This window comes from Chenopodium album, chromosome 1 (assembly GCF_948465745.1).
Source record: "Chenopodium album chromosome 1, dcCheAlbu1.1, whole genome shotgun sequence".
NCBI classification, from domain to species: domain Eukaryota; kingdom Viridiplantae; phylum Streptophyta; class Magnoliopsida; order Caryophyllales; family Amaranthaceae; genus Chenopodium; species Chenopodium album.
The window spans coordinates 39,939,745-39,967,071 of NC_137834.1; the positions used below are offsets into that span (position 1 = coordinate 39,939,745).

The 27,327-nt window shown below is 41.7% G+C and overlaps 1 protein-coding gene across 1 annotated transcript; it reads right to left on the reverse strand.

The window, feature by feature from the left end:
* Positions 1-134: 134 nt before the first annotated feature.
* Positions 135-22,108, reverse strand: LOC145631517 (uncharacterized). Its single transcript, XM_081683620.1, has 4 exons — positions 22,018-22,108; positions 18,649-19,700; positions 867-1,003; positions 135-750 (listed from the first exon to the last, which is right to left on the reverse strand). Exons 1-4 carry the CDS (start codon positions 22,106-22,108, stop codon positions 135-137), a joined length of 1,896 nt encoding a protein of 631 aa, XP_081539746.1.
* Between the last annotated feature and the right edge of the window lie 5,219 nt (positions 22,109-27,327).

The following is a 27,327-nucleotide window of genomic DNA, read 5'->3' on the forward strand; positions in this document are numbered from 1 at the left end:
TGAACTACTTCCTTCGTTCTAAAAAATATTATGATACAAAAAAATAAATTTATATGATAATTTTTGAGAATTATAATATAATAATTTTTTTGAATAATATTTTTTTTTTTTTGAAACAAAGCTGCGAATTATCATTATAGGAGATCAATTTCCGCCAAAGTTGTCAACCTTTGGGGGAAAGGACCAAGAGAAACACGTTCAATACATCCCCTAGTATCCCATCGTGCAACACTATGGGCTAAGGTATTACCCGCACGCTTAATATGAGAGAAACAAAAGGAACTAAAACAAGACGACAAACTAGAAATATCATCATACAATAGGAAAATAGGAGAGAAACCCTTAGCTTTCGACTTCACAGCATTCACTACGCTTGCAGCATCAGATTCAAGGTGCACATTGTTGAAGCCTAACCTCCTTGCCACTTGGAAACCGTATCTGCAGGCTGTTGCCTCAGCAGCATCAACATCCCAACCAGCCTCCAACACAGGCACTGTAGCAGCCAGCAACACCCCCTGTTCACTCCGAATCACCACACCCAACCCTGTTTTCGTGCCTAAATGCGCGTCACAGTTCACCTTTACCATCCCTGCAGCAGGACAGTGCCAACAGCTTATAGCAGCATTCACAATTTGAGCTGATCCGTGGCCAGATTTCAAGGCATATTCGTTGCTCTCTTTCACAAAATTCACCCACCCACGAGCAACATCAACAACACAAAAGTCATTTTGCTCGAAAATGGATTTATTTCTACAATGCCATGATGCCCATGCAAGTGTAGCAATAGATAACAGCTCATCTTTCGATACATTCTTCGAACACCATAAAAATCTCTCCACAAAGCTATTATCAAGGGAAGCACTTACCTTGGATGCGAGAGGGCTAGCAGCCCATATTTCTTTCGCTGCCTTACAGCCAAAGGTGGCATGAATGATAGTCTCTTTAGGTTCATTGCAGATGATACAAGACTTTTCAGATACAATGTGGCGATAGAACAACCTCTCTTTAACAGCAAGATAACCCTTACAAGCTCTCCACAAGAAGTGTTTTGGGTGTTTTTGTCCCTCGAGAGAGTTACAACACGAAGACTGATCCGGCGTGAGCTGTACTCGCAAAACAAACAGAGACACCGGTTGGTTGGTGCTCCGCCTCCGACGAACAAGTTAGTAACTTGAAGGGAGAGAAAAAGGTGCGGAAATTTAGGTGGGTATTTGCTCGGATTCCAAGCTCAGATGTCTCTATCACAGGGACTGTATGTAGTAAATGGTAAAACGTGCCCTCAAAAAGAGGGACATCTCCCTATTTATAGGGTCTTTGGGATTTGTGCCCCTGATTAGGTCACTGAACCCTAATCATTGGTGGGCTGCGCCGCTTTGCGGCTTTCTCGGGATTTGGGCCTGAAGGCCGCCTTTTTCCCTTAATTTCTGGAGTGACACGTGTCAGGCGGAGATTGGTCCATTTTGGGCCAACCTGAAGCTGACACGTGTCATCCTCTAGTTGGACCACGTGGCTGGGTAAAATTACCCTAAACATTTGCCCCTCACAGATGTGATGTGGCACGCCACGTGGCATCTGTGACATGTGTCACGCTCCGATTGGTGGTAATTTTACCATAAAGAAGTAACCGTTCACCTTCCGAGTAAATTACGGAAAAGCCCCCGTATTTACCCTCTATATATAGCCGTTTACCCTCATAATTTTGTACGTTTACAAAAATTTTCTAGAGAGAGAACTTTGAGAGAGCAGAAGTCATCCGTTTGAGTCAGGCGCAAGCAAGGAAGCTCGTACTCCATCAACCCAGCCGGACCCGTCCGTTTTCAGATATCAAATCCAAAGGTACCGTCTCTGCCTCTCTCAGCTCTTTTTCTTGTTTCACCGCTTGTACATATTTCTTGCAATAAATGGATGCATCACCAACACACACGGCACAGCCTAGGTTAGAGTCCAGCCGGTCACCTGGGACGGCTGAGTCTAGGACTGGGAGTGCCGTCTAGGGGTGTTGGGACCACCCTTTGCCTTGGATCCCGACCATTTATGTGTCTGTGCAGGACACAATGGCTCGGACTATGCAGACGGCCACTGATCCAAACTACAGAAGCGAAGGCTCAGGCGGCCAAACGCCTGAGGGAAAAACGTCTGGTCAGGGAGACCAGACGGCTCTGGAGAGATCCCCTCCGCGCGCCCCTTCAACTCCCGCTGATTCCTTTTTGGAAGAGTGCGACCAAGGCGGCGATGAGGCCGTCTCAGCCCCTTTGACCCAGAATGAGGAGGAGACGAAGAGCGACAGCTTCGCCTCTACCTCTGAGAGCAGCGACGATTTACCCCCGCTTGAGGATAGCGAGGAGGAAGAAAGGAAGAAGTGGAACGAGAAGGACGATCCCTTCAACATCCACGTCTCCTCCAAGGACCGGATCCAAATGGAGGAGAACTTAAAAAACTTTACGCAAATGCACCCGTTAGGAGACGGGTATAGAATCCGGGTGCCGCCTGAGGATGGCACCATCGCCTGGGAGGATGATCAAGAGAACGCCAACAGCTATTTCGGCTGTTATGAGGCGGCGTTCAAGGCTGGTCTTCGCTTCCCCCTTCACCAAGCGGTGAAGGCAATATTGAGAGGCTACGACCTCGGAGTCTGGCAACTTACCCCCAACTCTTGGACAAACATTCTGGGGTATGTTGCCGCCTGCGAGTTCCAGGGGCTTAACCCCGGCTGGGAGGCTTTTGCTAGTATTCTTTATCTTAGCAGAAGCCCAGACGTCTGGAGGGCGTGGTACACTTTAACCACGCATCCCCAATACATGATGACCTTGGACAAGGTCTCGAAATTCGACGGCTGGAAGCACAGGTTCTACCTGATGTCAGCTCCCTGCAGACGGGAGAATTATGAATTCCGTCATTACAATAAGAAGCCCGACTTGATGGGCCGGAAGTGCGCTCTTCCCCGGATCCCAGAGGAAGATTTTGACAAGATCATTGAGGCAGACTTTTTCGGCCTCACAGACGCGACCTTGTCAACCGGGGAAACAATAAAAGTCCCCAAGAACTAGATCCCCAAGAGCGCCTGGTTCAGGGACGAGTGTTTCCTAGCCGCCTGCGGGCTAGGACACATGTTTACCTAAACATGGGCACGGGCCGTGCCCGTGCCGCCGCGGGCCGTGCCTGGCCGTGCCGGGGTGGGGGCCGTGCCGTGCCTGAAATTGGCACACCCCAGCCCACGGCACGGCACGGCCCACGTGCCTTGCGTGCCGTGCCGTGCCGAGCCGCGGGCCAAACCGTGCCACCCTTTTTTTTTATTTAAAATAAATGAAAAAAACGAATTAAACGATATATATTTTTTTTAGTACAACTTAATATATGTGATTAATTTATGTTTATGTTAATGTTAATATATTTTGTTTTCATTTTTTGAACAACTTTATTTTAATTTAGGTTATATAAATTATTTATCTAATTAATAATTATGTTTAAGTTTATTTAAACAAATAAAAACAATTTTATTAATTTAGCAAAAAACAACAATGCATATAATAAAAAAATACGAGTGCGATAATCCGAAAACACAAAAAATTGAAGAATAACTTATTTTATTATATGACGGTAGCCGGTACGAATGTACGACAATTCAATAATACAAAATAAGTAATGATAATTAAAAATCGTACAATAGTGTATGAATATTGAATAACTTCATTTATTATACGGAATACAAAGTTCGATAATACAAAAAGAATACAATAGTGTATAATGTAAATATGTAATCATGTAATTATTATTGGTCGTCTTCGTCTTCGCCTTCGTCTTCATCTTCGTCTTCGTCTCCTAGAGGTTCAAGTTCATCCGCCAATTGAGTTGATTGAGAAGTATGAGAACTAAAAGAATTCGACGTTCCTTCATCGTCGTCGTTTTGTGCATAAGTACGATCTTGAGAACGAGTTTCGGCATCCAACCAATCCTTGAAGCAAACACACATTTCAAGTGTTTCGGGTTTTAGTCTTGTTCTTCTATCGTCTAAAACTCGTCCCGACGCACTAAAAGCTCTTTCGGAGGCAACGGAGGAGACTTGGATAGCAAAAATATCACGAGCCATTGCCGACAAAATTGGATGTTTCACGACTTGTGATTTCCACCAATCGAGGATGTCGAGGCCAAACTTCTCTTCATCGTCCATGCCTTTCATGAAGTCGTAACTTAAGTGCATTTGCAACTCCGAAACATCGCTTTGTGTTCTCTTACTTGATGATTCCGTACCTGAAAACTTGGACATCATGTTAGCAGCTTGTGCAAATAAACCTTTGGCCCGTTTACTTACATTTTTGGATGTTTGAGAAGGGGCAAATCGAGACACGGTTCCATATTTACTTTCATAAACACAATATAAAGAAAAAAACTGATCAGTCACCTTATTTATAAAAGTTTCAACATCATCTTCAAAATTCATGTTACTATAATAAATATCAATTAATAAAAAGGTGCCATCATATTTTTGCCTAGGATCTAAAATAGAAGCAAAAATATAAATCATAGGAATATCGGTGTAATATTTACGCCATTTTTCCTCCATGGATGGAAGATATCCATGATAAACATGTTGTGATCGGTGTTCCGCAAAAAGTTGTGCAAGTAAACATGCATTGCTAAGAAAAGAATGAGAACAAGGATTATATACAGAAGAAAAACAATGTGTCATACCATATAGTAATTGTAAAAACTGCATATATTTTTCACAATTAACCCAATCATCTTCTAGTAAAGCACATTCTGGAAATTTCATATTATAAAAAAGTGTTAAATGAACCTTGTACTCGATTTCCCGACTCAACATTTCATAGGTGGAGTTCTACCTAGTTGGACAATCCGGTGCTATTTTTATGGTTTTTATCCGTTGTTGCCTGCAAAAACCTTTCCATTCTTGATATCTCATGTTAGAGCTATTAATAGACATAATAGCATTCCTTATTTTGTGATAAAATGGACCAATTGCTTGTGTTCCATCCTTCACACACAAGTTAAGAACATGACAAATGCATCTAACATGAAGTGCATCTCCATCTAATATAACATCGGTCAATTGGGATTTGACCAAATTCGCACTATATGTCATAGAAGTTGCATTATCGAAAGTCATAGACATGATTTTATCCCTAAGACTATATGCATCAATGGATTCCATTAAATGATGTGAAATGTTAAGACCGGTATGAGGGTATTCAAGCATTTTGAAATGAATGATGCGTTTTTGTAACAACCACTCATTATCTAACCAATGACAAGTAACACATAAATAGTGGAGTCCGTAACCACCATCCCATGCATCGGCGGTTAAAGAAACTCTACTAGGAAGATTAGCTAATTCATTTACTAATTTCAATTTGTACTCTAGATAACTCTTTAGATCGAACGGTTTTTCGGGAGATTTTTTTGTGTTTTGGTTGTAGTGCTCGGTTAATATAGTTGTTGAAGGCATCATTTTCGGCGAAAAGAAAAGGTTGTTCCGCATGTACAATCATTCTCCCAAGTTCATTCCTATCTCTCTCGTAATTGTAAATGAAGCCTTGTGGATGGAATTGAGAAATTTTGGGTTGGGTTGGATCACTAGATGGTCCACCACATTTTTTTGAATGTCTACTAAGGTGTCCCGTCCCTCCCTTGGTATCGGCCGAGAAAATTTTACCACAAGTCCGACACTTGGCTTTTTGTCCATTTTTACTTAATTGATAATGTGACCAAACTTCACTCTTTCTTTTGGTTTGAGCAAAATCCTCTTCGGTACACCACTCTAATATGTTAGGATTTTGGGTGTTGGGCATTTGGGTGGATGATGGTTGACTCGACCCGGAGGCTTGTGTTTGGCTACCTTGGGAAGGAGGATGAAAAGGCAATTCATGTTGTTGAAATTGGCTTTGTTGAAATTGGGTCCAAGGAGTCATATCATCCATTTGTTCTTGCCCTCCCGTGTTTTGGGGATGAAAGAAAGGGGTGGAAGTGTTTGGAAAGGGCATGTTAGGGGAGGGAAAGGGCATGTTAGGGGGGGGCATAGGCATTGAAGTGTTTGGGTTTGGTGATTCCCTACGTTTTGACTTGGCTTTTCTAGAGGAGGAGGAAGCGTTCAGGTTTGATGCCATGATTAATTAATAATAATAACAATAAAAGTAACAATAACAATAATAATAATAATACAAATAACAATAACAAAGTAACAATAACAATAATAATAACAATTAACAACAATAATAATAACAATAACAATAAGAATTAGTAAGTAGTAAGTAGTTTTTATATAAATTAAATTTTTAAAAATAATTATAATAATAGTAGATTACTTGGATCAATGAGATCCCAAGTAGGAGAGGTTAGGAGTGACAAGGGAATAAACGCGTCGTCAATTGTCTATCCCTAGATCAAATACAATTTATACAACCTAAACAAACCTAATACGAGTATAAGGCAAGCATAGGGGTCGAACCACAGAGAACGGTAAACACCACCAAATGTTATCGACAATTAAGCTAGTCCGGAATAGGAGATAAATAAACTAAAGTCTAAAGATGCTAAAACAAGAAATAAAACATTAAGGCACCAAGGGAAATGGGTAGGTGAAGTTGACGCTTGACCATACAATAACAAAGTAGCGTATCAATGGTAAACTAAACATGCATGAATATCGAAGTAAAGGGTCCAATCTAGCCGCCTTCCGGGGTCAATTGGCTTCTCCTAACATAGCCTCTATGTTTCCACATTAGAACCATATACTAGGAGGTACTATTAAATAACAATCGATAGTAATGAATCTCAACTAAGTCAACTTCCGTTACTTGTTAGTAAAGACTCATCTTTGATCAACTAACAATGTGCACTTGCAAGAAAGACCAAAGAATATCAAGCATGCAAAGACTTTAATCACCATTAACATAACCCCAACATTAAAAGCATGAACAATTAGCAACTACACCATCCCCACACCCTTGGCTAGGTGACTACTCACAAATCATGTTGAAAACAATATCAATCATAAAATCAATAAGCATCAACATGATTAATAAGCAAAGAAGAAAAATAAAAGCAAATAAACAAAATCAAGAACAAAGGTAAAGAGAAAGAGTAAGAGATTGCTCATTAATTGAAGATGAAGGTCTACAAAGGATTGAACAAGCTCCTTCTTCAAGATCCAAGTTCATTAATGAAGAAAACCACACTTTCTCTCTCTACCAATGAAGACTAATCCTAACCTAACCTAACCTAAAACTAATTAGAGAGAAGAATAGATAGTTCTTCAATGTTTTTTTCTAATTACCCCCAAAATTGGGTATTTATACTAAGCTAGCCAAAGTAAGAAAAATAAAAGAAGGAAAATAAAATAAAGAAAGAAAAGGAAAATAAAAAGAAAATAAAAGAGAAAAGAAATAAAAGAGAAAAGAAATAAGAAAAGGAAAAGGAAAAGAAATAAAAATAAAAGAAAAAGAAAAATAAAACCAAAATCCCCAAAAATTATCAGCTACCCCGATTTCCCCTTTTTCCAAATTCATGGTTGCTCTATCATCATCACCAAGCTCCAACATCAATTATCTTCATTGCATCACCACCCTCCGATTTCACTCAAGCACCAAATGAACGGCTATCACCACCAATCGCATCATCAACGCCTATTATGAGCATCAATCAAGGTCGTTGGTCTTCATTAACAATCGCGTGCGAAGCTCGTGAAATGGTTCGATCGAACCACGGGTTGGTGCGGCCGAACTACGGGGTTGGTTCAGTCGAACCATGGGTATGTTCGACCACTCCTCTTTGAATAACAAAACCCCCAAAGTCTCTGACTCGAAATTCGACCGAACTTCTCAATGGGTTTGCTCGAACCCAAATGAACTTGCATTTCTCTCTGATTTGGGGCTGTTGTTGTGCGAATTGGTGACGATGTGGCGCAATTGTTGCTGTAATTGATGCTGGTGGTGGCTGCTCTGTTGCGCGGTGGTGGTAAGGTGTGAGGTTGTTTGGTGGGCTGCTAGGTGTTGGTGTTGTTTGGTGGCTGCTAGGTGTGCGGCTGCTGTAATTGGTTGAGGGAGGTCGATTGCGGTGGTTTTGGTTTGGTTTGGGTTATGGTGGTGCGGCTGCTGTTGCGGCTGGTGGTGCTGGTGTGGATTGGTGGTGTGTGATGTTGTGTGGCTGGTGGTGAGTGGTGTGAGGGGTTGCAGCGGTGTTAGGTGCTGTTGTGGAGTTGATTGTTGCGCTGTTGTGCGTGAAGGTGGTGGCTGGTGCTGGGCTGCTGTTGTTGCAGTTTTGTTGTTGCTGCTGGTGTGAGAATAGGGGGTTAACTGGTGGTGTTTAAGTGAGATGAGGGAGCAAGGGATGTGCGGTGTTTTGGTGTGGTGGAGGATAAGGTGAAACGTGGGGTGAAGGTTAAGGGGCAGCAGCAAGTAGCAGGGCAAACCCGAGACTCACTCCATTTGAATATTGTAGCGTATGCCTTGAACCTCGAACACACCTACAAACACGAGCAAGATTGAGGAGAGAATTGGGACAAAGAATAAAATAAAATGAAAATAAACAAAGGACGAAATAAAACAAAACCACGACAAATAAAATAAAATAAATAAAATAGAAAATAAGAGACATAAAACTAAACTAAAAATAATTAAAACTACGCAAGCAAATAAAATAAAAATAAAATAGGAAAAATAGACTAAAACTAATAAAATAAAGAAAATAAACTAAAACACACCAAAATTACCAAAATAAACTAGAAACTTTATTAAAGAGAAAACAAGAGAATAAAAGGAAAAATAAGGGAAAATAAACACGAAAATGACCTAAACACTACCCCTAGGAGTGACATAAATGTCACTTATCAAATTCCCCCAAGCTAAACCTTTGCTCGTCCTCGAGCAAAGCTAAGGCAAAAGAGAACAAGATGGAATTATTGAAAGCAAAAAAAACAAAATAGAAACAAAGAGAAAGAATGTACACTAACTCACTATCCTAATAATAATAATAATAATAATAATAATAATAATAATAATAATAATAATAATAACAAGATTAACAACTAACAATAATAATAACAATAACAATTTAAAATAAAGTTGAGTTAGATCTTACAATGACGCTTCAATGCTTTCCCAAATCTATAATTTCCCGAACTTATAATTTCTCGAATTTATAATTTCCCGAATGTAAATATAACAATTTTTTTTTTTTTTGGTAGTAGACTAATAAAAGTAATAATAGTAAAAATGTAAATTTTATAAGAGAGTAGGAATTTTTTTTTTCTTTTCACAAAAGAGAGCAAGATTGTATGATTTGTATTTGAGAATTGAGAATTTGGGAGTAAGAAAATTAGAGAATAAGAGAGAAGAGATGAGTTGATGAATTGTGAAAATTATGGAGGAAAATATGAGGTATTTATAGGGAATTTGGGTGGGAAATGGGGTGGAAAACTAGCCGTTTATAGCTGTTGGAAAACGGCCAAAAACGGCTAGTTTTCCAACGGTCACGGGCCGTGCCGTGCCGGGCAGTGCCGGGCCGTGTCTGTGCCGTGCCGTGTCGTGCCCGGCCGTGCCACGTGCCGTGCCGGCGGGTCGTGCCAGCGTGCGGGCCACCGTGACGCCCGCCGTGCCACGTGTCGTGCCCGTGCCAAAATCCAGAAATTTGTTCACGGCATGGCCCACGACCCACAGGTGGGCCGCCGTGCCGTGTCGGAGTCGTGCCGGGCCCGTGCCGGCACGGCCCGTGCCCATGTTTATTTTTACCAAACGTATGCGCCTGAATTTATATCCGCCTGTAGTGCTTTCGTATCAGAATTGATTTATGATATTGACCAATCTCTCTTTTTGCAGAAGAAGCATTAAACATGCTACAGACGGAGAAGACTCCCAAGCGGTCCTCTGCAGTCATCCGCAAGGAGCTTGCGGAAAAGGCTGCGGCTGAGGTCAAAGCCGAGGTAACAAACGTCTGACCCTTTCATAAGTTGATCTTTTAAAATTATTTTTCCCGGATGCTAACTTTAACTTTGGTTATTTCCGCAGGGAGGAGAGGTTGGAAAAACGTTTGAGAAACAACTCAAACGGGCTAGGGAAGAGACCCCCGCCGTTCTCAACAAAATTAAAAAATCCACCTCCGCGTCAACTCCTGGCGCCTCAGCCGGGCATCAGCAGCTGCGGATAGCGGGGCGAAACGAGAAGATAGGAGGCAGCGTGTGCCTTGATCTCGTCAACCCCTTATCAGCAGCCGCGGGGTTCACCACGCCTGCAAGCGGTTCCCGCTTGGCCGGCTCTGAAGGTAAGAACCCTTTTGAATCCCCGCTTGAGCTGGCGTGGCCTTTGCGGGTGAAATCCCACTCTCAATAGACGTCATCTTCAGACGGTCGGCAACAGATAGGTGCTGCCTTAGTTTCGCACTCATCACGTATTGATTATGGTGCAGATCAATCTCCCCGCTGGCCAGACGTCCAGAAGCATGCCAAGGCCATGCTTGACGCCGTCCGGAAGAGGGATAAAGACAACATCCCTGGGATAGAGATGTTCAATCTGGAACGCATTCTATCCCTTCTGGCTGAGGTAAGAGACTTGTCAATTTTATTTTTTCCAAGTGTTTTATCCCTCTTGCAATACTCATACCGCTTGCTTTTTTGCAGGCTATGCTGCTGGTGGACGGGCTCAAGCGTCCTTATTCCCGCAAACGGGAAGAGGTAAAAAGGGCCAAGAAGTCTGCCACAGACGCTGATAATGTTGCTTTATACTCAACTATCGTAAATGAACTTGAAACTAAAGCAATCATAATGACACAGGCGTCAAAAATCCAGCAGCTGGAGGCGGATCTGAAGACGACCAATAAACGGGCGGGCGATGCTGAGACGGCCCAGAAGAAAGCGGAGGAGGCCTAGAAGAAGGCGGATGAGAGCCTCAAGAAGGCTAATGAGGCGCTCAAGAAGGCTCAGGCGGACCTTGGCACACTTCAAGGTGTTTCTGAAGAGAACACCAAAATGAAGACCAAGGTTGAGAGGCTGGAGAAGGAGGCTGCTCAGGCTCAGACAAACTTTGCAGCAACCCTGGAGGCGGAGCAAAACCTCCTGGTTGCTGAGAGTGATGCTGACAATGACGCCCGTATGAAAATCGCCTGGGCTGCCTTGTACACAGACGCGGATTACATCATCTGGGCACTGGCTCACAGTTATGCCAAGTACGTGGTGTACCTGAGAGACAGAGGTGAGCCAGAGCCTGAGTCCTTTGATGCCTGGGTCAACTCCAACAATGAGCTCCCTGCGCCTGAGCAACCTGGTCCAGGTGTAGCACAAGAGATTCCCTTAGATGGTGAGGAAGAGGACCAGGAGGCACCGCCTGCAGGCCAGAAGTGATCTTTCAGCGGTAGTATGCCAATCTCTGTTTTTATTTTTTCTTTTCTGCGGCAGTATGCTAAAACTTACTTTTCCGGCCTGCGTGCCGAATATCTTTGTATTTACCGGCTATGGAGCCGGGTTAATTAACAATTTCTCTTTTCTCCCGGACGGCTGTGTGATTGGTTTCAAATGGAGTTGGTTGATTGACTTGGAAACGTCTGATGCTGCAAAGAGCATGATACGTTTGTAAGTCAATCAATCACAGTAGTGATTGCCCCAAACCAAGTGCACAGCCGTACACCAACAGGCGTTCCAGTCACTACCCAGACAGAGTTTGTCCGTCTTGGTAGAGATTTCATAGCCATTGAACAACTCTTTTGCCCCAATTGGGATAGAAAGTGCAATTTTGGAATAAATAACCTAAGTGAGAACTTCAGCCGGTGACTGACTGATGCCCCAGGGCATCCGGTATTTGGTAACTTGATCGTTCTTCACAAATCATTCTGGTCAGATGGTTATGAGTTAACCAATTCAGTCGTTCAATTTTTGTCGTCTGCATGGGTACGTAGAACCGACAAATAGTCTGTTCTCTGCGACGATTGCACCCGGAGGGGTGTCGCCGGACGCCTTTGTCCATGTTGGGACAGGCGATTTTATAAAATGAGCAACCATCCGGCCATTTTAGCCTTTGGTCTTGTTTAGGACCGGTTGTATAGCCACTAAGCGTTTTTGTGCTTAGTTTTTAATCGGAGCATTGGCCGAGCGTTATTACAACATTGAATTTACACTAAGTGTCGAACTTAGTTGGTTAAACAAAAAACCCTGTCTGGGTATTACCCAGACGGACAGGCAATTATTAAATCATACCAAGTATCAAACTTAGTTAAATAAACAAAGGATCCATCTGAGTATTACCCAGGCGATCAAACAAATGTAACCTTTACTAAGGATCAAACTTAGTTAGGTATATGAAGAATCCGTCTGAGTATTACCCAGGCGGATAATAAAAAAACAACAAAACAATTTTGCAAACAAAGTCTGAATCTTCATTAATTGACTCACTGTTTACAAAAAACTTACATTCTCAGAAGTAGTACTTCTTCAGATTGTCTACATTCCAAGTTCTAGGCAGGCGCCTGCCATCTGGAGTTTCCAGGCGGTAGGTGTCTTCCCTTACTTCTTCATAGATCCGGTAGGGGCCTTCCTAATTTGGAGTTAGCTTCCCCAGCTCATTGGCCCTACCGGTTGCCTCCATTTTTCATAACACTAAGTCGTCAACTTTCAAGGGACGCTTGTGTACCTTCTTGTTGTAGGCTCTGGTCATTCTCAGACGGTAAATCTCATGACGCAAGGCGGCATTGCCCCTGCGTTCTGGGAGTGAATCCAATGCCAGGCGCATTGCTTCCCAGTTTGCCTCTTCATCATATAGCATGACTCTGAGAGTCGGCTCGTAATGTTCGATGGGCAAGACGGCTTCAGCACCGTAAACCATGAGAAATGGGGTTTCACCGGTTGCCCCCTTCGCTGTTGTTCGGATGACCCATAGGACATGGATTAACTCTTCTGCCCATAAGCCACCGACTCTTTCTATTTTCTTCTTAATGCCGTCTGAGATGAGTTTGTTGAAAGCTTCAACTTGGCCGTTTTCTTGGGGCCAGCCGACAGATGCAAAATAGCTTGAGATCCCCTGATCTCCCATCCAAGTTTTTAGCTGAGGCGTCTCAAACTGAGGACCATTATCAAATACCATAGACATAGGTACCCCATACCGGGTGATAATGTTTTTCTAGATGAAGGAAATCACGTCTGAGGTTTTGATATTTTTAACCGTCTCAGCCTCCACCCACTTGGTGAAATAATCCACAGCCACCAAGATGTAGCGCTTTCCGCCTGGAGCAGGCATGTAAGGACCTAGAATTTCCATGCCCCATTTTGCAAACGGGATAGGGTTGTGGATGGCCGTTAGATCAGTAGCCGGACGGTGAATAAGTCTGCCAAATTTTTGGCACTTGTCACATTTCTTTACCAACTCCTTGGCGTCTGCCTCAAGAGTAGGCCAAAAATAATGTCGTCTAGCTCTGACGGCTAGGGACCTGCCGCCTATGTGAGAGGCGCAGAATCCCGAGTGCAGGTCTTCGAGAACTTCCTTCCCCTTTTCAGGGGTGGCACACTTCAACAGGGGCTTAAGAAACCCCACCCTGAAGAGTTCTCCATTTTTCAACTCGAAGCTTGCAGCTCGCTTCTTCAGGACGGCTGCCTCCTGTGGCGAATTAGGAAGTGTACCGTCTGAGAGGTAAGCCCGGATGCCATCCATCCAGGTAGAGCTTTGGTCCAGAATTCCAATGGGGTCTTCATAGATGCCTGAAGATATTTGATCATAGCCGGATGAGTAGCCTCATAGCTTCCCACATACTGGCTAACAACCAATTGGGAATCAGAGTAGGCGTTAATTTTCATGGCCCCTGCCGCCTTACACATGCGAATGCCGGCTAGCAGGGCTTCATATTCCGCCTCATTGTTAGAGGCCTGAAACTTGAAGCGTAGTGCATACTCAAATCTGTCCCCTTTAGGAGACTCGTAGATTACGCCTGCACCACAGCCGTTCTTTGTAGAGCTCCCGTCTACGTATACTTTCCAAACCTGATCAAGATTATCCGGAGCCACCGGACGGGTCATTTCAACAATGAAGTCGGCAAACGCCTGACCTTTCACTGCCTTTCTTGGTTCGTAAGTGATTTCAAGGCTTTGCATTTCAATAGCCCATTTCAACATTCTCCCGGATGACTCCAAGGTAGACATTGGCCGCTTGAGTGGCTGGTCGGTGTAAATCACCACCGGATGTGCCAAAAAGTAAGGCTTCAGTTTTTTGAATGCCATATACAAAGCAAGGCCAAAATTTTCAACCATGGGGTACCGGAGTTCAGCATTTTTAAGAACATGGCTAATGAAGTAAACCGGGAGCTGCACGTCGTCTCGCTCAGCAAGGAGAACAGCACTGAGGGCATGATCTGAGACGGCTAAATACATGTACAACGTCTCCCTAGGCAAAGGACTGACCAACCTAGGTAGAGAATGTAAATGCTCTTTCAACCTCTGGAATGCCGCCTCAGCATCATCCCCCCATTCAAATTTGGTCTTCTTCCTGATTGCTTGGAAGAAGTAGAGGCATTTGTCGCCTAACCGGCTGAGGAACCTCCCCAGGGCGGCCAGACAACCGGTGAGTCTCTGCACTCCCTTGACAGAATGGGGTGACTTCATGTCTATCACCGCCTGTATCTTTTCGAGGTTAGCCTCTATCCCCTTTTGATCAATCAGGAATCCGAGAAACTTCTCAGACTCAACACTAAAGACGCATTTCTTTGGATTTAACATGACCTTATGCCGCCTAAGGGTGGTGAATGTTTCTCGGAGATCAGCAAGGTGATCCGTCTGTAGCTTGGATTTGACTATCATGTCATCAATGTACGCCTCCACATTTCTCCCAATTTGATTAATGAAGACCGTATTAATCATCCGTTGGAAAGTGACAGGCACATTTTTCAAGCCAAACGACATCACAGTATAACAGAATAACCCCTGATCAGTGACGAAGGCCGTCTTTTCTTGATCCTTTTTCCACAGGGGTATCTGATGGAAGTCGGAGTAGGCATCCATAAAGCTCATCATGGCGTGACCAGGTGTAGAATCGACCAGACTGTCAATCTTTGGAAGCGGGTAACTGTCCTTTGGACACGCCTTGTTGAGGTCTGTGTAATCAACACACATGCGCCATGTCCCATTCGGTTAACAAGAACCACATTGGCCACCCAGTCGGGGAAGTTACAAGGCCGAATGAACCTGGCGTCTAGCAGCTTTTTGACTTCGGCAGCTGCCGCCTGACTTCTTTCTTCGCCGTGGTTTCTTTTCTTTTGCCGGATGGGCTTCTTTTTGGGGTCCACGGCGAGTTTGTGGACAACGAGATCTGGGCTAACGTCTGGCATCTCTTCCACTTCAAAGGCAAAAATGTCTTTGAATTCTTTCAGCAGAAAAGCTTGCACCCAAGGTAGCATGAGCAACCGTCCCCACCTTTACAGTACGTTCTGGACGGCTGTCATCCAGAACGAGATCAATGTTTTCACCAGCCGGTTGGGGACGGAGCTCATCTGACCGTTCTTCGGTCAGTGATTGCTATTTTTTTTCTTTCTTAACCTCCACCAACAGAGGTGCCTTTCTTTTCTTCCCGGCTGCTGGTGGGGCAGGTGCTGGGTCGACATCCTTGACATTGTCAAGGTCTATTGGTTCCTGGCCGCCTAGGGCCACAGTGTCTCTGACGGCTGAGAGATAGCACTCTCGGGCCGTCTTCTGATCCCCATTCAGGGAACCAACAGTGCCGTCATCCCTCTCATACTTGATGAGCATGAGAGACGGGATGATTACTGCCTTGGCTACGTTGAGGGTTGGCCGGCCAAGGATAATGTTGTAGGCGGTCAACTCCTCAACGACCAAGAATCTGACGACAATATGTCGTCCTTGGCCCTTCTCTCCCAGCCGGATGGGTAAGTCAATTCTTCCGGCTGGGTAGACCATCCCACCCCCAAAGCTAACCAAGGGGTGGGTGACCGGATGCATACTGCTGACGTTGTATTTCAGCTTTTGCAAGCACCGGAGGCTGATGATGTCTGATGAGCTGCCGGTGTCAATAAGGATTCTTCCAACCAGCTGGTTGGCAACCTTACATTCAATGACGACCGGGTCATCATGCGGACGGCGGACGCTGCCCCTGTCCTTCTCAGTGATCAAGACGTCTCGGAAGGAGGTGCTTGCAGACGCCTGCTCATCATCATCCTTGTCCATCTGTCGAAGATGGCTCTTGGTGCCCCGGATGGTAGGGCCACCACAGGAGAACCCGCCTGCTATTGTGTGGACCGGCTCCTTGTCGGTATCCGAGCTACTAGCAGGCTGGGGGGTAGTCTTGGATGACTGGCCCTTGTTCTTCTTCTTTGCCCCGGCTGGGGACTTGGAAATGTAAGACTTCAACATCCCCTTTTCAGCCAGACGGTCCAACGCCCGTTGTAGGCTGAAGCAGTCGTTGGTGTCATGGCCAACCTCCTCATGGTATTGGCAGAATTTGTTCTTGTTCCTTGACTGAATGGAACTTTTCATTGGATTCGGCTTCTCTAGGGACAACCGATCCTTGATTTCCATGAGGATGGAATTGCAGTCCTTGTTAAACTCGGACTTAGGAACGTACGGTTTAAACTCTTTCTTTTTCTTCTAGGACGGCTGGTCAGAGTCATTAACCGCCTAGATTTCTTTTCTTTTCTTGCTCTCTTCTTTATTTTTGACCGGCTGAGCAAACCGCCTGTCTTTCTACTTGTCGGACTTCTTGGAGTCCAACTGGTTACCAGGCGAGCAGAGGTCGGTAGCTTGAATGTAGCTTTCCGCCTCCCTCAGGGCCGCCTGTAAGGTGAAAGCCCCTTTTCTGACTAGGTCGAACTTAAAGGTCGACCCGTCTCTCATACCCTTGAAGAAGTCTGTAAAAGCTACCTCGTCAGACAGTCCTTGAATCTGAATTCTGATCAGATTGAACCGCCTGACATAGGAGCCCAGCCCTTCTCTCTCCCCCTGCTTAACATTGCTCAAATCAAGGCTTGTTTTCTTAGCAGGGATGTTCATTGAGAAGTTGGAGGCAAACAAGAAGGCGAGCTTCTTGAAATTGTCAATGGACCCGGCTGGCAAGTTGCCAAACCATTGTTGGGCAATGCCCTTCAATGTAGCCGGGAAGCATCGACACCAGGTGGCGTCGTCCAACCCCTGTAGGTACATGAGGTTGGTGTATGCCATAAGGTGATCTTCCGGGTTGGTGGTACCATCATAGGTCCCCACCAATACATTCTTAACCTTGGCCGGCTGTGCCGCCTCGGTTATCTCCCGGGTGAACGCAGAAGGTTGTTCACCCAGGCGTAGCAGACGGAGCTGCCAGTCCAGTGGCTAGACATTTTGATATGCCGCTTGACCCCCGAAGAGGGCCGGTTGCATGAAGTGAGGGGGATATTGACCGTAAACTTGAGTAGGTACATACGGCATTGTTCCAATCATCTGAGGACTAGAATGAACGGTATTACCACCCGTCTGGCTCTCATGCAGGGGGAGAGCATTCCCTGCAGAAGAATTGTTGAAGCTGTCAGGGAAGTTCGACGTTGAAGCCGACTCAGACAACTGTTGATTTCTCTTCCGGTTGATTATTTCCCAGGCATCAAGAGATGACTTTTTACTTCCCACCGGCTGCTGAGTCCGGCGGGTATTATTGTTATTCCTCTTAGGAAGAAGAATCTTGGACCAATCAATGGTCCCGGCTGCCTTCACCTTTGGATGGGGAGTTGGCTGCCGATCTTTAACTGACTTCCCCTTTTCCAGAGGAGCCTTCTTGGCCGACTGACCACTGCTTGGGCCAGCCCGGCTCTGGGTGATCAGCTCTTTAATCTCACCCTTTAAACTTGTCATGAACCTCATGAGTTCGTCTCGGGTGACAGGTGCTGATCCAGCGGCCGTATGGATTTCCCCCTCCGGCTGCCCAAGGGGTCGGCTTGTACCCGCCTGGGAGGCACCCCGCTCCAGAATGTCTCTAGGCCGGATGCTCTTGATTCTGAGCGAGCCATCATCGGCTGTAAAGGTTTCGACCTGAGGATCCTCATCCTCCTAGTTTGTAAAGACTTATGGGTCATCGCCTAGACGGTTAGGGGGTGGTATAGACTCTTAAACCATCTTCGAGGTACTCTCCCCACAGACGGCGCCAAATGTTTTGGGTGTTTTTGTCCCTCAGGAGAGTTACAACATGAAGACTGATCCGGCGTGAGCTGTACCTACAAAACAAACGGAGACACCGGTTGGTTGGTGCTCCGCCTCCGACGAACAAGTTAGTAACTTGAAGGAAGAGAGAAAAAGGTGCGGAAATTTAGGTGGGTATCTGCTCGGATTCCAAGCTCAGATGTCTCTATCACAGGGACTGTATGTAGTAAATGGTAAAACGTGCCCTCAAAAAGAGGGACATCTCCCTATTTATAGGGTCTTTGGGATTTGTGCCCCTGATTAGGTCACTAAACCCTAATCATTGGTGGGCTGCGCCGCTTTGCGGCTTTCTCGGGATTTGGGCCTGAAAGCCGCCTTTTTCCCTTAATTTCTAGAGTGACACGTGTCAGGCGGAGATTGGTCCACTTTAGGCCAACCTAAAGCTGACACGTGTCGTCCTCTGGTTGGACCACTTGGCGGGGTAAAATTACCCTAAACAAGAAGTGCTGTAATTTTGAGGGTCATTTCAGAGACCATATCAGTTTCCAAACCTCATTCATATCCGCTCCCTGCATAACAGCCGGAACCTTCTTGCAAAGCCAATACCCCGATCTAACCGAGTATGCACCATCCTTGGACGGCCACCAAAACATTTTATCCACGGGGCAACTTGGAGACAAAGGGATTTTGAGGATTTTCGCTACATCCTCACTGTTGAAATTACTTGAAATAATGCTCATATTCCATTCGCCACAATTGTGATCAATTAAATCACTCACTCTTAGCCCCATATCACTATTTGCAATTGGAGTCCGGACAATTGCCGATGAGTTCCCCGGTAACCATGCTTCATCCCACACGTTTATAGCACTTCCATTCCCTACTCTCCACTTAAGACCTTCAAGTAAAACACCTCTCGCGCCCCACATACTCCTCCAAGCATAGCTTGGGTCGTAGCCACAAGAGGACTTGATCACGTCACAATTCTTGAAATACTTCGCCTTCAAAATTGTATGAATAAGGGTACCCGGATTATGGTGAAGTCTCCATAATTGCTTGGCCAACAGAGCTTGATTAAAGCATCTTAAGTCCCTAAACCCTAAACCTCCTAGGGCCTTAGGTTGACACAAATTCTCCCATCGTTGCCAATGCATTTTTTGTGTTGTCTCCGTAGAACCCCACCAAAATCTAGCAAGCATGGAGTGAATATTATCAATAAATCCATCGGGAATTTTGAATATACTCATCATATACGTAGGAATCCCCTGAGCCACCGCTTTTATAAGCACTTCTTTACCCGGTCTAGACAATAGCTTTTCCTTCCAACCCTGCAGTTTCTTCCACAATCTCTCCTTCAACCCTGCAAAAATTGCTTTTTTTGATCTACCGAGAATAGTGGGCAAACCAAGGTACTTCTCATGTCTTTCAACCTCCCTAACACCCAAAATCTGGATAATTTCTTGTCGTCGATCCAGTTCCACATTTTTGCTAAACACAACTTCAGTCTTGCTTAAATTGACATTCTGACCCGAAGCTCTCTCATATTTGTTGATTATATCAGCTATAACTGAGCATTCTTGCACATTTGCTCTAAAATTTGTACCTTTGAAATATTGGTATTTTATCAAAAATAAAACTCCAAACTAACAATTTTATCATAAAATTCTATAATTTTTTTATCTTATGAAGTCTATTTAAATCTATCCAACGTGGCGGCGCCACTTGGCGAAAAGTTAGAACGCCAAGGGTCACTGTCACGTAATCTGGATAAAAGTTTAGCTTTATATATTAGTTACTAGTTTTGTGCCCGTGCGATGCCCGGGTTGTTTATTGAATTTTAAGATAAATTTTTAATCTATATGTCAAATTTTAAAACATATCATTGATACGAAATTAGTTAGGAATTGATGTGTTTTTGTGATGATTTAAACTATATAGTAGGCATGTAATGACTAATAATAATAACATTGGTGAAAAACATTTCTTAACCCATAACCTAAAATAATGACCCTGTCCGAAATGACTCATGACCCGACCTGATTGACACGTCTACACACAGTAATAAAATTATATTAGATTGTAAGTATATTGTTTTAATTGATTAGAATATATTATAAATAATGGATGTGGTGCATTTTGAGCTAATTCCTTTGCTCCAAAAAAATACTATGATACAAAAATTAAATTTATATGATAATTTATGAGTGTTATAATTTTTTTTAATAAAATTATAATTTAATTTGTACATACGAAATATTGGTACTTTATCGAAAATAAAACTCTAAATTAACAATTTTATCCTAAAACTCTATCCAAATTTGATTGAAAATAGAATTCTAAATTAAATTTTTTTATCCTACAAATTGAATTATATATAATTGTATCCTACGTGGCGCGACACTTGGCGAAAATTTGGAACTCCAAGTGTCGCTATTTCGTCGTCTGGCTACAAGTTTAGCTTTATATATTAGTTACTACCTCCGATCCAAATTACTCGCAATTTTGGAATATTTTATATCTCACAAATAATACCCCAAAGTTGCGAGTAATTTGGACCAGAGGTAGTATATGATATGATTTTATTATTTTATTACTGTTAAGATTTCTATATTATCCATACAATCTCATTTGATCATCCTTTATGATTTGTAAGTAAGGAAAAATATAGTATGTGGATCTAGTTAGGTTTGTTTTGATATCTACTTTTCAAATACAAAACTTTTTATACATTTTTAGTTGATACGTTTCCTTTTTGGGTAAGTTTACACCTTGCATTACTAGTTTATCAGTGTCTCTAATTCTCTCTCCTCTTTTTAATATATGTACCTAAATTAAACGTGTTAGTTAAATAGAAACGGAGGAAGTACTAAAGTAGAATTTAAATTTTTAACATATTAATGACCAAAGTTATGCATTAGCGAGTGTGAAATCACAAATGGTGCATTCAAAGAAAATGGAGGAACTATTATTTTGGTGAATTGTTAACACATCAAATTATCATTTTTTTTAATTAATAGTTCATGGTACTTAGATTTAGATTTTTTTTATTTTTTTTTTATTTTTGTGTACAAATAACTTTTGCTTAGTTTTCCAAACTTTTGCTCGGATTTAGAATTTATAGGGTAACAAGCAGTGGCAGATTTTCAACGGAGAGGGGGCACCAATATCTACCCACATAAAAGGATATAGACGTTTTTTTTTAAAAAAAAAAAAACGTCTATTCATTCATAGAGGTAAATTCATAATGTAATAAAAAATTCCGATCATCTACTTAAAAATTTACAATTGTTCTCGTCGAGTTTTCATATTTTGGAATCGGTTTACGATAGCATTAATGCTTACATTCAAAAACAAATCTTTTTCTAGACTAGTAACCAAACAAATCATTCTACAAATGATCTCCCATGTTATTGCGCAATTTGCTTTTAATTTGAGTCATTCCTGCTCTTTCAACACTTGTTGTCGCCATAGGGAGAAGCAACACTAACTTCAAAAGCAACAAGTTTCATGGAAAGCTTATTATGGTTCTTCAAATTAAAAAATCTCTCATCACTTTTTATATACACAATAAAATTATTAAGTGAATCGTCCCTAAAAGAAATTTCAACACTGGAAAATTCATTGGGATAAAATTTAGCAAGTCGGATCAATTTGTTAATGTCAAAAGAAGAAAATTGGTTAATGGGATTGAAGCAAGACATACATATAAGTAATTCCTTACTTACCTCATCAAACTGATAATCAAGTTCTTGCAATTATAGATCAATGACACTTACAAAATTTCAACTCGAAAATGGTGAAGATTAGTCACTTGTGGCCTACCACCATGAAATTGTCGTCTCCCAGGGACAACATACTTTTCCTCCATGTAAGGAATTTCAATGTCCTACTTAACCATAAATATGGTTACTTTTTCCAACCATCATCTCGTAACTCTTGTAAATTTCTCTTAGTTACATCAACCATTGTCATTGCATTCACAACATCTTGATCACTTTTTTGTAATGTCATGTTCAATTCATTTGTAATAGAAAATATACTCTTCATCAAATGTGCCACATAGATAAAATCAAATGTCATCAATAAGTGAGTAAGTGACTCAGCTTTATTCCTATCAACACGATTAGAAATAGCTCAATGTCGTCAAGTGACTCAAGCATCGTGGGATACATATTAAGCACATTCAAAATGGTTCTAAAGTGAGAACCCCAACGAGTATCACCAAGTCTACTCAAGCTACGCTCCTGATTTAAACTGGTTCCCCATTCAAGTTCACCCAAAGTGCCTCCGCAACATGTTCAACATGTTTTTGTCGAAGAAATTCTTTTCTCTTAGGTGAACCACCCACAAAATTCAAGTTCACCCTGATTTAAACTAGTTCCCCATTCAAGTTCACCCAAAGTGCCTCCGCAACATGTTCAACATGTTTTTGTCGAAGAAATTCTTTTCTCTTAGGTGAACCACCCAAAAAATTCAATTATGGTGCAAGCACATCAACAAATAGCCACCCACAATTGGCATTTTGTTGGGTTTCGAAAAGTCTGACTTTCTGTGGAACAAAACCCGACCCCAAGACCCGCTCACAATCAATATAACTAAATGACACAAATAATAAGAAAGAGAGAAAAAACCATCTTGCCCTTGTCGCGTGCTTCGCTCACACCACAGAGCTCTTACTTGAAAAGTCGAGTCTTGCAATTGCAAAGACCTCCTACGATATCCACCCGCAACTTGACCCATCGGTCTCTTACTTGGAGTTTAGCCGAGTCAGACCAAAACACTACTCGATTATTATATTAACTTTAGACACCCAAATGTGTCTCCCCAAAACAAAACCCAGTGATAAATACCTTTCATGTCATTTGTTATTGAACAAAGTGAAAGTGTGAAAAGTCTAGTGATGAGGATATATTTATTTAAAATATCTCTTCTTTCTATTTTTGAAAATATTTATTTTTTTCCCTATTTATGAAAAACGTGCATTCCAGTTTAGTTTGGTCCATGATATGGGTCCAATAATAGTGTAGTTGGATGGAGCTTGAAAAGACCTTTTCAATGATATATTTTAAGCCCAATTCCGATGAATAATGAGGAAGTTATGGCTAATATACTAAACTGGGCCCAAACTGGATTTTACCTATGACCCAATGATCATGTGGAGGGTCCAAAGGTTTAATCCTATTCCTAAACTAATTAGGATTAATTTGAAAATTCCATAAGTTTTTAAAATTTCTTAATTATCCTTTTTGAAAAGATAATATCAAAGAGTTTGAAATTGAATAAAACTTTCCTTCTTATAAATCCCAATTTCTATTCGAATTTAAAGATGTTCTAAGATAGTCAGATATTATTTTTTTGCCTCATAATTTTTATCCAAATCTTATATGGTTGGATAGATCTTGAAATTATCTTTCCAATAATATATTATAATATTAATTCGAGCTATAATGAAAAAGATATGAATGGAATACGAAACTCTATCCAAAACTGACACCCTTCTAATATTTCGGCCATATTTTTTTATCTACAAATTATTTTAATCTGATTCTAATTGGGTTGGAAAGTAGACTTCAAGAGCTTTCTAACGACATATTATATGACTTATTTGGACTTCTGGATCAAAAGATATGATAAAAAAAAATCCGCAAAAAAGCTGTCCCAGCGCCAAACGACAGGTCTGTCGCCTGGTGACAGAGCTTGTCGTCTGGTGATGCAAGTCTAAGCATGGAGAACTTCGAAGATTTGCTTATCATGCATCAAGATAGCTTGTCCCTAAACATTGATTCAAACCAAGCATTGCATGGACACTTTCTTGGATATCAAAACAAAGCCACGGTTTGCTTAGTGACTTTTCTTGGAGTCTAGTTCACTTTCTTGAACTTTCTTGAATTTTCTTTACTTAGATTTTGCTTACAAGTTTTTACCTTTCACTTGAAAGGGTTTTTCTTGGTTCAAGCATTAGGATCTTTAATCATTATTTAGTTGCTTTTAAAATCAGTTAGTTAGCAAAATAAATCAGTTTAGGCGTGTGCTTGTTCTCCAAGGAGATTGGCATATGCTTGTGCTCCAAGGTGCTTGCTCTTCAAGCAAGTTAGAATTCTAGTTTAATTAGGATTGAATTAGGGACTTGTCCTAATCTTCCTAGGTAAACTAAGTCTTATAAATAGGGCTGTAAACACACAAATAAGGATACATAGATTAATATTCAGATTTATTTCTTAAGTTGCATACTTGAGTTTTGGTTGATTGCGATCAATTGCTGTTTTGCTTGTTTTAGTTAAAAGATGATGCAAGTCTAAGCATGGAGAACTTCGAAGATTTGCTTATCATGCATCAAGATAGCTTGTCCCTAAACATTGATTCAAGCCAAGCATTGCATGGACACTTTCTTGGATATCAAAACAAAGCCACGGTTTGCTTAGTGACTTTTCTTGGAGTCTAGTTCACTTTCTTGAACTTTCTTGAATTTTCTTTACTTAGATTTTGCTTACAAGTTTTTACCTTTCACTTGAAAGGGTTTTTCTTGGTTCAAGCATTAGGATCTTTAATCATTATTTAGTTGCTTTTAAAATCAGTTAGTTAGCAAAATAAATCAGTTTAGGCGTGTGCTTGTTCTCCAAGGAGATTGGCATATGCTTGTGCTCCAAGGTGCTTGCTCTTCAAGCAAGTTAGAATTCTAGTTTAATTAGGATTGAATTAGGGACTTGTCCTAATCTTCCTAGGTAAACTAAGTCTTATAAATAGGGCTGTAAACACTCAAATAAGGATACATAGATTAATATTCAGATTTATTTCTTAAGTTGCATACTTGAGTTTTGGTTGATTGCGATCAATTGCTGTTTTGCTTGTTTTAGTTAAAACATTCGTTTGGATTGATTAATTAGGTGGATTCTTAATTGATTAATCTTAGTTTTTGTTTAATTCTTGGTGGATTTCCTGTATAGAATTAGACTTAAACATATCCCTTGTGTTTTGTTGATTTTCGGATCAATAATTCACATCATCTTTGGTATCAGAGCAGGTTTGCGCAACTTCGACAAAAATTAAACTGGGAACAATTGGCTGGGAATTTTTGCGTGATTCTTTTTGCATTGAACTCTAAAAACGTCCAGCTATCACCATATCAAATTTCATAAATTTTAGTTGAGTAACGCGTTCTACACAGCCTCAAACATTTGGTGTTTGTGCACTGATTTGCGGATGGGAGTCCGGTTTTTGTGTTGCCTAGTTTTCCTTCAAGATTCGATCTTTTAATCAAGATTTTTGCATAAACTGACTTGGTTTGTGTAGGAATCATGAGTGACGAGGAGGTCCCACAAGTTCCAAGGGGATTAACCTTAGAACAAGCTCAAAATCTTAGAAGAGATAGGCGAATTGACGAGTTGGCAGCAAGGATGGATGAGATATTAAAAAGGCTTGATACTCGTGCTGGAGATTCTTCAAGGAAAGGGAATTCTAACCCTAATTCTGGTTCAAGTGAAGAAGAACAACCAAGGAGGAACCCAAGGAGGCCACGAAATAATTATTCCTCAAGTGATGAATCACCAAGGCCTAGGAGGAGAGATCGACCAAAGGATGATGATAGGAACCTTAGATTAGATCTTCCCGAATTCAATGGGAGTATGAATGAACCTGAAAAATACCTTGAGTGGATTAGAAGGGCCGAGACACTCTTTGATTACAAGGAGTATGATGAAAGGAAAAGATGCAAATTGGCTGAATTGAAACTGACCGGTTATGCTAGTCTTTGGTATGATAATCTAAAGAAGAAGAGGCATAAGGAGGGGCGTGCAAGAATCTCAACTTGGGAACAACTCAAGAAGCACATGAAAAAAAGGTTCGTACCTAGTGATTATATTCAAGATGTTTATCTTAAGATGCAACTTTTTAAACAAAATTCTATGACTGTTGAGAATTATATTGGTGAATTTGAAAAGTTATGCATGCTATGTGGCTTAGAAGAGATTGTTGAGCATAAGATTGCTAGATTTATTTCGGGGTTGAATGATAATATTGCTGAAAAAGTTGAATTGCAACAATATTGGTCCTTTGAGGATGTTTGCAAGGTAGCTTTGAAAGTTGAAAAACAGATAAAGGGGAAGAAAGGGACGTACACTAAGTCCTTTGTAAAGGGTTTCACTAAACCTTTTGAGAAGAACAGCTTGGAGAAAAGTGGTTCTAGTTCGAACTACAAGGAGACTAAATCAAAATTTGAAGCTCCTAAAAAGCTTGTTGAAGATAGGAAGTGCTTCAAGTGTGGTAGTGTTGGTCACATTGCAACTAATTGTCCATCAAAAAGAGTAATGACTGCTCAAGAGTGGGAACAAGAACAAGCTAAGTGTGAGCAGGGTAGTGACTATGAAGAAAAGAACGAAGAGGAAAACTTTGAAGAAGAGGAGGGGCATGTTGACGAAATTGATCCCGAGACTCATGGTCAAAGTTTGGTTCTAAGAAGGGCGCTACACTCTAAAACCGTACCTATGGAAAACAATCAAAGGGAGAAAATCTTTCTTACAAGGTGCAAGGTAGAAGATAGGTTGTGTGACATGATCATAGACACGGGGAGTTGCACTAATGTGGTATCTACTACTTTGGTAGACAAATTGAAGTGGCCAATTACAGAACATCCAAGCCCTTATAAGCTTCATTGGCTTAATAATTCGAGTGATGTTAAGGTAACTAAACAAGCCTTAATCTCCTTTTCAATTGGTAAATTTCATGATAAAGTTTTGTGTGATGTTTGTCCTATGGATGCTTGTCATATACTATTAGGCCGTCCTTGGCAATATGATAGATTTGTGAAGTTTGATGGAAGGACTAATGTGTATGTTGTGAGAAAAGGAGAAAAAGAGAGACCGGTTGCTTTAAAACCTTTGATAAGCAACAAGTCTTCTAATGTTACCTCTAATTCAAAGAATTCTTATTTGATTAGTGAGAGGGAATTAGAAAAAGAGATTTGCAGCAACAATGTGGTATATATACTTGTTTCTAATGAGATTCGAATTGATCAAGATAAACAAGCAAAGAGGTCGTATGAATTGGAATCTGTTTTAGAAGAATTCAAGGATGTCTTTCCTAAGGAATTACCTCCGGGACTACCTCCTATTCGTGGGATAGAGCATCAAATTGACTTGATTCCGGGAGCACCCTTACCTAATAAGGCAGCCTATAGAAGTAATCCGGAAGAAACAAAGGAGATGCAAAGGCAAATTGAAGAGCTTATGACTAGA